The sequence below is a fragment of the Sus scrofa genome, chromosome 7 (assembly GCF_054392235.1).
Source record: "Sus scrofa isolate SSC_HxYL_T2T_F1_AM1 chromosome 7, Sscrofa_HxYL_maternal_Yorkshire_Landrace_v2.0, whole genome shotgun sequence".
NCBI classification, from domain to species: domain Eukaryota; kingdom Metazoa; phylum Chordata; class Mammalia; order Artiodactyla; family Suidae; genus Sus; species Sus scrofa.
The window spans coordinates 15,609,952-15,622,344 of record NC_139389.1 but is presented as its reverse complement, the minus strand read 5'-3'; the positions used below and the strand labels follow the sequence as shown (position 1 = coordinate 15,622,344).

The window sequence follows — 12,393 nt, the reverse complement described above, 5'->3', positions numbered from 1 at the left end:
AGACAAAAATAAAAACAAAACCCAACCCTGTGAGCTATTACTATGATCATTACCTCCATCACGTGGACTGGGAGCCAAGATGAAGTGCGTTTTATAACTTTTCAACCAGCGAGCAGGGAGCTGGGTCTTGCAGCCCAGTGATCTGGCTCTGCTGGTCACCACTGGATCTGTTGCAGGTCATGGGCTGGGAGATTCCAAGTGCTTAATTTGATCATTATCGAAGGTAGATCTTTTTCTCTTGCATTTGTTACAATCTGGTTCTCTTCTTTCAGGAGTTTGATCATTTCATAAAAGGGGGTTCTTTTCCTACTTAGGAAAGTATGATCCCTTTATGGTTCTGGTTTATTTCTATATTTACATACATTACTCACTCACTTAGCTGTGTCTCTGATGTGGATAAAGTTTCAATTACTTGGAATCACTAGGGGTTAAAATCTATGTCATCTCAGGTCAGTGACTGGCTTTCCAAGTTGTATAATATGATTTAAAAAGCCTGTTTATTATGGAAAAGTTCAAACATATGTGAAAGTGGAGAGATCAACAGAGTGAACTTTCATGTACCCAGCACTCAGCATCAACACTTGGAAACTCGCAGTCAATCCCGTTTCATCTCCACCAGGCTTTCTTAACCTTGGCACTACTGACATTTTGGACTGGAACATTTTTGGGGTGGGAGGCTCTCCTGTGCCTTGTAGGATGTTTAACCCTGTCTGGCCTCCACCCACTAGATGCCGGTAGTACCCTTACCTGCTTTCTGGTTGTGACAACCAAGTATCCCCCAGGGAGCAAAGCATCCCAAGTTGGGGACCACAGATTTATACTCACTCCACTCTCCCCATCCATCAAGATCATTTGGAATTAGATCCCATACGTGAAATCAAATGCATCTTTAGGTATATTTCTAAAATATAATGCCCCCAATTTTGAGAAGAAAGGAGCAAAGATCTAGTTATGCTTTTATAAGAGTTTTGTCATGGCAGCTAGCCAGTCTTGGCCATAGAGATAGTCATAGTTCCTCCCATCTACCGGTATTTATTTTTTATTTTTTGTCTTTTTAGGACTGCACCCTTAGCATATGGAGGTTCCCAGGCTAGGGATCCAATCTGAGCTGTAGCTGCCGGCCTACACCACAGCCACAGCAACAGCAACACCAGATCTGAGCTTCGTCTTCCACCTACACTACAGCTCACGGCAACACCAGAGCCTTAACCCACTGAGCGAGGCCAGGGATCGAACCTGTGTCGTCATGGATACTAGTCAGATTCATTTCCGTTAAGCCACAATGGGAACTCCCCAGTTACCAGTATTGATATGAATTAGGAAACACAAAGAAATTGTTAACATGCTTCAGCCTTTATGTTTTTTTAAAACTGTAGTAAGATATGCATAACATTTTCCATTTTAACCATTTTAAAGCATATAATTCAGTGGCGTTAAGTACATTCACACTCTTGTGCAACCAGCACCACCATCCATCTCCAGAACTCTTTTCATCTTGCAAAAATGAAACTGTATCCATTCAACAGTATAATCCTGTTCTCTCCATCCCTCCGTCCCTGGCAACCACCATTCTACTCTCAGTTTCTAAGAGTTTTACTATTCTAGGTACTTCATGTAAGTGGAATCAGATACTATTTGTCCTTCTGTGTCTGGATTATTTCATTTAGCATAATATCTTCAAGGTGCATCCATGTTGCAGCATGTGCCAGAATTTCCCCCATTTGAAGGCCAAATAATACTGCATTGTATGTGTATATTTACTCCATATTTTGCTTATCCATTCACCTGTTGGTGGCCATTTGGGTTGGTTCCCCTATGGCTACTGTGTATGATGCTGATGTAAACATGGTGGGTTGATATTTCTTCAGTCCCCTGCTTTCAGTTCTTGTGAGTATATACACAGAAGTGAAATTGCTGGATTGCATGTAATTCTATTTTACTGTTTTGAAGAACCACCGTACTAATTCCCACAGCGGCTGCACCCTTTTGCATTCCCACCAGCAGTGCACACATGTTCTAACTTCTCCACGTCCTTGCCAATCCTTGTTATTTTGTTTTTAAAAGAATTACCATCCTAATGGGTGTGAAGTGGTCTCGAATTGTGGTTCAGCCTGTACCTTTTAAGAGGCACCTGTGGCAATTGAAAAGCAAGTCTTCTAGAACCTTCCTGCTAGAACCAAGTGCTGCTGTTGTGGGCTTCTACTTCTGCCTTGGAACAGTTTGCTGCTGAACTCTGAGCCTGCCATCCTTGACTCACTCCTGGGAGGAGGGTGGGAGAGTGGGTTGGGTTTGTGTATGGGGGGGGAGCTTTAATCCATAGCAATCCATTAAAGGTTAAGGGGAAAGGATCTGATTTGCTGTGGAATCAGAAGCCATTAGAGCTGGAAGAGGCACGAGGGACCAGTTCAGTAAAGGGAATTGAAACCCAGCGGCTGTAAGTCTTTTCTTAACTTGAGGGTAGCGACAGCGTCTTGCTCACTGTCCCCAGTATCTGTCATACAGAGTCAACCAGTAAATGTTTGTGGAGTTAAATCCGTGAATTACTTAAGGCTACCCACTTACAGTGAATGTCAGAACTGGGGCATTCAGTGACTACACATGATATTTTGGTGACTGAAAAATGGCAGATTGCTTCAGTCGTCAAGTGAGCCCTCTCTTTGTCCTTTTCAGTTGCTGGGGTGACAAGATTTGATGCAGTTTTCCCACAGTGAGGCCCTCTTTTCCTTGGAAATAGGTTTGAAGGGGTCTTGAAGATGACTAGCCCAGCTCAGCTCAGCAGACCTGAGAAGGCCTGGGTTGGCTGAGTGATGGCCACCAGGCTTTCATAACTCTGTTTTTTTGTTTGTTTGTTTGTTTTGCTTTTTAGGGCTGCACCTGCAGCGTGTGGGAGTTTCCAGGCTAGGAGTCCAATTGGAGCTACAGCTACCTACCTATGCCACAGCCACAGCCATGTGGGATCCAAGCTGCACCTGAGACCTATAACACAGCTCACAGCAACTCCAGATCCTTAACCCACTCAGCAAGGCCAGAGATTGAACCCACATCCTCATGGATACTAGTTGGGTTCATTACCTCTGAGCCACGATGGGAACTTCCTGATCACTCTCAAATCTATACCACATCATCCTTGCCCCAAGCTTGCACGCGCCAACCTTCCTGGTCTGTACTGGTGTTTTTCATTCCTGGAAGGCCCAGCTTCTGGTGGGTCCCTCTGTAGGTCTCTCTCTTTATTCGTCTAAACCAGGAGCTCTCCATCCTGCCTGCGTATTAGAATCACCTAGACACTTTGAAAAGTCCTGACGCCAGGCCGATTCTATCAGAATGGTAGAGAGTAGCATACAGGCAACAGTCTTTTTTAGTGTTTGTAATGGTCCTCAATTTTCACCTATTTCAGCAATTTTCCTGATTGTCCGCCTGAATCTCATCCCTTCTTAACCATGAGCTTCCTGTCATTTTCTTTGGATCTACAGGGCACATAGTAAATACTCACTGTGTTATTGCTACTTTATAGTTACTTGTAGGTTGTTTGCATTCTCTTGCCAATTAGATTATAAACTCCTGAAAGCAGGGATTATACCTCCTTTTCCCCCAGCTGCCTATTATTTGTTTACTGATTAAACAAACAATATATTGAGTATCCTGTCAATTGTGATGTGTCATATTATTAAGTAGTATCTCAAGGCACAATATACAGGTGGGGTGAGGTTTATTATTACAATGGATTCAAATGCCTATTTAAAATAGTTCTGGACAATTTTGAATTTTTTTTTTTTTTTTTTTTGTCCACTTCTTGTTAGATCTGAATTGACTTTTATTACTTCGAAGGCAGGGATTATGCCTTTTCCCCCTCTATCCCAATTGCTCTCAAACGAAGATCCAAATCATCTGGGGAACCTGATAAAACTCAGATTACTGGGCTCACTCTGGGAGAGTCTAATTTAGTAGGTCTGGGGTAGGGCCTGAGAATGTGTGTTTCTAACAAGTTTCCAGGTGATGCTGCTTATGCTGCTAGTCTGGGGACCATACTTTTGAGAACTGCTGCTCTAGCCTCTGGATCACTCCTCCTGGGCGGGGATGCTCTATAATTACCGGCCAGCGAAAAAGAATGGAGCCAGTTTCCCCTTGGTTGCTCTTCTGAGCAAGTACGTGCTGCTGTGACTGTGGGCTGGCCCTTGGATCTAGACAATGAAAGAATGTATGATTGATCGCCTACAGGTGATCTTAACTTTGACTTTCTAGCTACCAGTTCTTTTACATTCTGAACCTTGCTAAGACAAGTTATTTTTCTTTTTTTTTGTCTTTTTGTTTTTTGTTATTGTTGTTTGTTGTTGTTGTTGTTGCTATCTCTTGGGCCGCTTCCGCGGCATATGGAGGTTCCCAGGCTAGGGGTTGAATCGGAGCTGTAGCCACCGGCCTACGCCAGAGCCACAGCAACGCGGGATCCGAGCCGCGTCTGCGACCTACACCACAGCTCACGGCAACGCCGGATCGTTAACCCACTGAGCAAGGGCAGGGACCGAACCCGCGACCTCATGGTTCCTAGTCGGATTCGTTAACCACTGCGCCACGACGGGAACTCCCGACAAGTTATTTTTCTAATTGTGTGTGTAGTGTGTGTGTGTGAGAGAGAGAGGGAGAGTTGGTAGTTGTGTATTTAGGCTTCAAAGAGATATGACCACATCATGCAGGGTAAAACCCATGTTCCTCTCCTCTCTTTCAAGGTGGAAAGGGAGCGTGGGCAGTCGCAGGAATAAATTTCTGGAAAGACTGGTAAAGAAGGATCTCTAAATAGAGGGGAACCCTAGCACAGTCAATTTTTAAAACAAAATAAATTTTCTGAAGGTATTGTTTTCTTTGAATTACAGGGAGTTTATTCTTTGTTGTTGTTGTTGTTGTTGGGAAAACAAATGAGCTTGGGTGGAGCTGGCCCTGCCTCGGACCACTGCCCTGATGAATTTCACTAGCAGCCACAGTCTTTGTAGCATGAAAAGCTGTTGAGGCTGAAATTGAGGGTCTATTCAAATACTTTTATCCTAGATCCCTTCTAAAAGCAAATTGATACTGAAGTTTTCATTCTGAATGCTCTGAAAAGTTTAAACTGCTTTTCCAGGGTTAATTCATGGTTAAACCACTTAATGTATTTTGGTTTTGTGTTAAAGCAGCTGCTCTTTCCCAAGAGTATCAAGGAATTATTGTATAGTTTCTTTTAGGTAATTTTTTTTTTCAATGGCTGCACCTGTGGCATGTGGCTGTTCCCAGGCCGGGGGTTGAATCCAAGCTGTAGCTGTGACTTAATGCCGTAGCTTTGGCCACGCAGGATCCTTTAACCCACTGAGCTGAGCCACGGATTGAACCTGTGCCTCTGCAGTGACCTGAGCCGCTGCAGTTAGATTCTTAACCTACTGCATCACAGAAAGAACTGCAGTAAAATACTTTCAAAAGAGAGATCACTGAGATTTTTCTAAGGAAATATGGTGCCTATTATGCATAACTGGATAGGTATTGGTGTTGCAAGTTTAATGCAGGTCTGGGTTTTGGGTGTGTGTATGTGTGTTTAGTGTTATACGTTGAATTTGAGCAATGCTCTTGCTTACCAGGTGTTAATTTAAAATGAGAAAAATTGGAGTCAGAAAACAGCTGATGATTGTTTTGGAGAGGCTTTTGACTTCTTGAGTACCAGTGAGGGAAGCCTCGTGGAGCTGATTCAGCTGCATCGCAGAAAGAACACATTCTTTATCTTAGGGTAACACTGGGAGATGGGCAGGAGAGTGACCTCCCAGTCGGCGGGAAAGCAGCCGTGGCCCGAGTCAAAGCCGTGGCCCGAGAAACAACTTTGCGGGCTATCTCTTCAATCTCTCGTACCTCCTCCAAACGAATGTTCTGCTGAGGAAAACATCCACATCCGAGCCTGAAATGCAGATGAAGAAATCTGAAAAAAGGAAGGAAAAGGTGCACACAGATCAAGCACTAAAGGTTTCGATTCTCTCTTTTTTCCCATGTAGGTGAATTTTGTGGCCTGCCAGCTGTTTGCTTTGTTTGCTGCTTTCTGGTTCCGCATCTACCTAAGTCCCGGTAAAACCAGCCCTGATGTCCGGCATGCATTTGCCACCATCTTTGGCATCTATTTTGTCATCTTTTGCTTCGGCTGGTGAGTATGAGCCTCTGAAAGTCAAATATTTATCATTTGCGTGTTTTGTGGTGATTTTCTTGGCATTTCCCAGGCACTAAGGAAAGACATATATGATGTTTCTTCTAACTGTGAAATAATGGGGATGTTACAAGAATCTCCATTAATTGTAAGAACCTGGACCAAGAGACCAACTGCCTTTTAGAAACCAATTCAGTGAATTTTTCTTAAAATTAGACTTCTGCTGATCTCACCCTGGGTCATGTAAATGGAATGTTACAAAGTTTAATTTTCCCAACAAGGAATCTTTCCTGGCCATTGGTTGTATTGGTGTTTTTCTTGCATCATTAGAGATACTGGCATTAATCCTGCACTTAAAGTAGAACAATGGCTTGAATGTGAGTCTTAGGGAGTGTGTTAGTCTTTAACAGAGAAAGCCAGTACTCTTGAGACTTTTCTCTACTAGGTAAGCTGGGGAAGTACCCTGGGAGGGGTACTTCCTGGGAAAGAGATTTTAGGAATGAACACTTCTAGAAATACAACTCAAGGGAATTTGTAAATTCATTCAGGGTAGTAAGATTATGTCTCCTCCTTCAACAAAAATTTGGAGAAAGGATGATGTGTATGCAGCTCAGTTTTGGTCTGGGTAATTTTTTTTTTTTTCATTTTTAAAATTGTAGTTGCTATACAATGTTCTCTCAATTTCTGCTACACAGCAAAGTGACCCAGTCATCCACCCATATATATATATACATATATATATATATATGCCTTCTTTTTTTCATATAATCTTCCATCATGTTCTATCACAATGATTGGATATAGTTCCCTGTGCTATACAGTAGGACCTCATTGCTCATCCATTCTAAATGTAATAGTTTGCATCTACTAACCTCAAACTCCCAGTCCCTCCCACTCCCTTCCCCCTCCCCCTCACAAATCTGTTCTCCATGTCTGTGAGTCTGTTTCTGTTTTGTAGATAGATTCATCTGGGCTATATTTAATTTAATTTATTTTTGTCTTTTTAGGGTCACACCTGCAGCATATGGGGGTTCCCAGGCTAGGGATCGAATCAGAGCTGTAGCCACCGGCCTACACCACAACGACAGCAATGCCAGATCCGAGCCGCATCTGCAACCTACCCTACAGCTCACAGCAATGCCAGATCATTAACCCACTGAGTGATGCCAGGGATCGAACTGGCATCCTGTTGGATTCTGGTCAGATTTGTTTCCACTGAGCTCCAATGGGAACTCCTGTGCTATATTTTAGATTCCACATATTAGTGATAGCATATTGTGTTTGTCTTTCTGACTTACTTCACTTCAGAATGGCTATCGTTAGTAAGTCTATAAATAATAAAAGCTGGAGAGGGTGTGGAGAAAAGGGAACTCTCCTCAACTGTTGCTGGGAATGTAAATTGGTGCAACCACTGTGGAAAGCAATATGGAGGTTTCTCCGAAAATTAAATATAGAACTTCCATATGACCCAGTAATCCCACTCCTGGGCATATATCCAGACAAAATTTTCATTCAAAAAGATACATGTACCCATGTATTCACTGCAGCACTATTCACAAGAGCCAAGACCCAGAAACAACCTAAAATGTCCATTGACAGATGAATGGATTAAGAAGATGTGGTACATATACACAATGGAATACTACTCAGCCATAAAAAGAACAAAAAATACCTCTCAGCCATAAAATAGAATGAAATAATGGTCTTGGTACTTTAAAATTAGAACGAACTCTCTTCACTGAAGTTGGCAGGCTACATCATGACTTCCTAGTGTCATTTCAAGATACAGTTTGAATTACATAGAACAAAAATACTTGATTTATTTTGTCTTGCCTAAACATGAGTTAACTGATCATCTGCTTTTTGGTGGGAGTGGAGGTGGAGATGCAGTATGGGTGGCCAAGAGATGTGTAGATATGAAATATACTCAGTGTCCCCTCTTCTTCCCCGTGATGTCCTCCAGGTACTCTTTGCATCTTTTTGTCTTGGTGTTAATGTGTTATGGACTCATGGTCACTGCCAGCATATCCAATATTCACAGGTAAGACCCTGGGGAGGAACAATGCAAGGTGACATCTTTTGTGATCTTTGAGATGTACTTCTTTCCCCATTTGCCACAGTAATTTAATTACTAATTTAATTTAGTAATTTAATTCCTAAATTAGCAATTTAATTGCTAAGTTCTCTGGGCTGTCAGAAAGGAGGGAGGAGAAACCTTAAATTCAGGGAGTCTTCAGAGAAACCTTTCTGGAAAAAGTATGATGTGAATTGGGATTCAGGTGAAAGAGAGTTTATCATGATTAGGCTGCCTCATTTGTAATAGCAACAACCTGGGAGCAGCCTGAATGGTCACTGCAGTGGAGTACTACTCAGCAAGAAAAAAGCATGAGAAACTACCATACACAATGACATGGGTGCATCTCAAAATAAATAGGTGGAATGAAGGATGCCACACAAATTCTCTTCTCAAAAATGCCAATTCAGGAGTTCCCATTGTGGTTCAGGGGTTAAGAACCCAATTAGTATCCATGAGGATGTGGGTTCAATCCCTGGCCTTGCTCAATGGGTTAAGGATCTGGCATTGCCTCAAGCTACGGCATAGGTTGCAGATAGGTCTCAGATCCCAAGATGTTGTGGCTGTGATTTGACCCCTAGCCTGGGAACTTCTGTATGCTATGGGTGCAGCCCTAAAAAATGCCAATTTATCTGTAGTGACAGAAATCATATCAGAGATAAGTGGAGGTGAGATGGTTCAGGGAGATATGAGAGGGACCACAAGAAACTTGAAGCAACTGGGGACTGGGGGTGATGGATAGGCGTATTATTTTGACTATGATTTTCTGAGTACGAAATATATCGAAACCTTAGGTACTTTAAATATGTCCAATGAAAGTTCTTCCTCAAAAAAGGAAGAAATATTCTTACCATGATACTTTGATTTCAAAGTACAGAAGTAATTTAATTCCACCTTGAAGGCTACGGGCTTGGCACTCATGGAAGATCCTGGAGTATCTGTTTTGCATTGTCTGTCTCCCATGGTCTTTCTGAAACCTCAGAATTAATTCGGCCTTTCAGTAACACTGGAATGTAAGCTCTGTGAAAACAAAGACTTTTCTCTCTTGTTCTGTGGCGTATCCTCAGAGCCTAGAACAATACCTGGCACAAGTGAAGGCTCAATAAATATTTATGTAACGAAGGAATGAATATGCTTGCAAAGACGTTTACCCTTCTCTGGCTTCCTTTCTGATAGCTTCTCTGAAAAAGTAAATGCCTTATTTCAGCCTCAGAAATCTCTTTGATTCATAAGACTATTAGCACAATAGTTTTCCTTCTTAAAAACATAGGAGGAGTTCCCGTCAAGGTTAACGAATACGACTAGGAACCATGGGTTGCGGGTTCGATCCCTGGCCTTGCTCAGTGCATTAGGGATCCGGCACTGCCATGAGCTGTGGTATAGGTTGCAGATTCGGCTCAGATCCCGCATTGCTATGGCTCTGGCGTAGGTCAGCAGCTACAACTCCGATTAGACCCCTAGCCTGGGAACCTCCATATGCCATAGGTGCAGATCTGAAAAGGCCCCCCCCCCCAAAACAAAAACAAAAACAAAAACGCATTTAGGGAGTTCTCTGATGGCCTAGAGGGTTAAGGCTCCTACGTACTCACCGCTATGGCTCTGGTCACTGCTGTGTGGTGCAGGTTTGATTCCTGTCCGAGGAACTTCCACCTGCTGCCTGTGTGGCAAAAAACAAAACAAAACAATACCAAGAGAGGACCTAAAGTAAACATTGCAACTCTCATTAAAACAAATTGGAATTTAACTTTTAGTGTGTCATCTTGCAGTTGCTTCCAATAAATTTCTGGTTTTCAAAGGAAACTATTTTTGCCTGCCTTTAACTTGTAGAGTCATTCAACCTAGGTTTCAAAAGAGCCCTGGAAGTTTGAATTCTAATCATCTCTCTTCTATGTGTCCTTCCTGAAGGGGTAATATCATTCCTTCAGAAAGGAAGCAGAAAATCCATATTTCTAATCTGTTAAGAATGTTTGGGGAATGCTTCTTATTATGTCAAAAATGCTCGTTTCAGTGGGAGGTAAAAGTCCTTGGCTTTTCCTGTACTTGATGGCAGAAGCAATTAAATGATCAATAAAAATGTCATCACATCTCCAGAGCACTTTTCCAACCAGCTGACAAATTGTAGGTTCTATTTTATGTATGTATTTATTTATTTATTTACTTTTTAGGGCCACACCTGCGGCATATGGAAGTACCCAGGCATGGGGTCGAATCAGAGCTGCAGCTGCCTGCCTACGCAGCCACAGCAGCGCAAGATCCTTAACCCACTGAGTGAGGCCAGGGATCCAACCTGCATCCTCATGGATACTAGTCGGATTTGTTTCCACTGTGACACAACTGGAACTCCCAACAAATTGTAAATTGTCAGCTTTTCCCACCCTGTGTGATGCTGGTAGGGCTTAGTCTGTTTTTCAGAGGGGTCAAGCTGTGTGTCCAGGTTTGCTGTATTAGCCTCTGGCCGGGAATGGAATCCTCCCTCCTTGGCAGAGCCGAGCCCTTTACAGACAGGCTCTTTTACCCCACAATAATATTGGAGTAGCAGACAGCCAGGTCATAAGACCAAAGAGCAAAAAGGCCAGAGCAAGTTCTTCCTCTTTTTTGCTTGTGTCATTGCCAAGCCTGCAAAAGTAGGGAGTGGGCCCCATTTCCTAATGGATGGAAGTTGTTAACTCTGGCTCCTGGGAAAGAACACGAGGCTGGAGTCAGGAAATCTGGCTCTTGCTGGCAGTGCGTGAGTTCAGAAAAGCCAGGCAGCTTCTCTGCACAGCAGATTTCCCGCCTATAAAATGCAGGGTTTATGGTGCTTTGGACTTAAGTTATCTTCAAGACCAGGATTTCTGGGTTCTTGGTGAGTTGTTACCTCTTCTCCTCACCGAGTTATGAGTTCTGCCCTATGGCTGGGAATAGGAGGGAAAGTCTAGGATGTGCTGCCGAGTGGAACTAACCCATTTCAGGGCTGACTCTTGTTAGCCAGGATTTGTCTAGAGAGTTCTTGCGGTACCATTTCTGTTTCCTTCTGAAGATGCTCTGTTGGGCAGAAGTCACAGGCGTTAATTTATGTGAACAACAGGAACAGAACATAGCATCTGCAAGGACGGGAGTCCTCACATGGGAACTTAGAGATCAGTTACCAATTTTGGAGAACTTGCTTGGTGTCAAGTGCTAGGCCAAGCTCTTTTAAATATATTATGTTGCATTATTTTTGATATACAACTCTTAGTGTATCACTTAATATATTACATGTAATATTTTCTATCATTATTACAAATATATTCTTTCTAGGACAACTCTATAGGATATAGTTTTTTTTTTTTTTTCAGAAATGAAAAAAAAAAAAGAGAAAGCTTGGAGAAGTAAATCCATGTACAGCGTAATGAATTTCTGCAAAGTGAATGTACCCCTATAACCACCCCCTGGGTCAAGAGGATACTGTTACCATTGCTTAGGTCCCAAACTCTACCACACCCTTCCTTCCTAAAATACCTGCTGTCCTGACCTCTCACATCAAGGATAGTTTTGTCAGGGCTGGGGTTTGAGCTCGTGTTGGTCTGCCTCTAGAATACATGCCCTCTCCACTGCTTCTGGTTTCCTTGGATGTTTCAGGTTGGTCCAGGGCATGACTGTGTTGTCCTGTTGTTCTGGGTTTTCATACTTAGCCCTATCCTTGAATGGTGGGTCTTAGGATAACAGTTGAATTGAACTTGCTTTTCTCTCTGGGTGGAGAGGGTGGGGTCACAGAGAGGTATGGGTCTAGCTCCTTTTGGTTCTAAGGAAGAATCTGTCTGGATCTGCTTTGTACTTCTGCCTTGACCCTTGTGAACTGGCTTGAGAAGAAGTAGCAGGTACTGGAGGCAAAAAGACTTAACTCCATCCTTCAGCTCTTCAGGGATTTGCTTTTGCATGGACACTTGCTTTGTGCACCATCTTCTTGGTTTGGAAAGGGTTAGAGATGAACCCAGGGGAGGGAAAAAGATATTTTTTGTGTAGTAACATCTCTGTTTGCAAATACTGGTAAAGAGAGCTAAAGCCACAGAATGCTTTAGAGTTTATAGAAATCTATCATGCTTGGCATCTGGCGTTCCCTTGCTACCAAATGACTTTGTATTATCTGTGCTTCACTCTTCCTTATGTTGATCTAGTCCCCATGAGTTATTTTAATGTGAATTTGTGAATT

General features: G+C 42.7%; 1 protein-coding gene across 27 annotated transcripts in view; it reads left to right on the top strand.

The window, feature by feature from the left end:
- The window catches only part of MBOAT1 (membrane bound O-acyltransferase domain containing 1), a 112,542-nt gene that overhangs the window by 53,669 nt on the left and 46,480 nt on the right, over positions 1–12,393 (top strand). For all 27 annotated transcript variants that reach the window (XR_014809690.1, XR_014809691.1, XR_014809692.1 and 24 more), the window contains 2 exons: positions 6,003–6,148; positions 8,112–8,189. Coding sequence is in view for 24 of the 27 variants with exons in the window: in XM_013977464.3 (XP_013832918.2) it covers positions 6,003–6,148; positions 8,112–8,189 (224 nt within the window). In the remaining 3 variants the exon portion in view is untranslated. The remainder of the gene's footprint in view (positions 1–6,002; positions 6,149–8,111; positions 8,190–12,393) is intronic.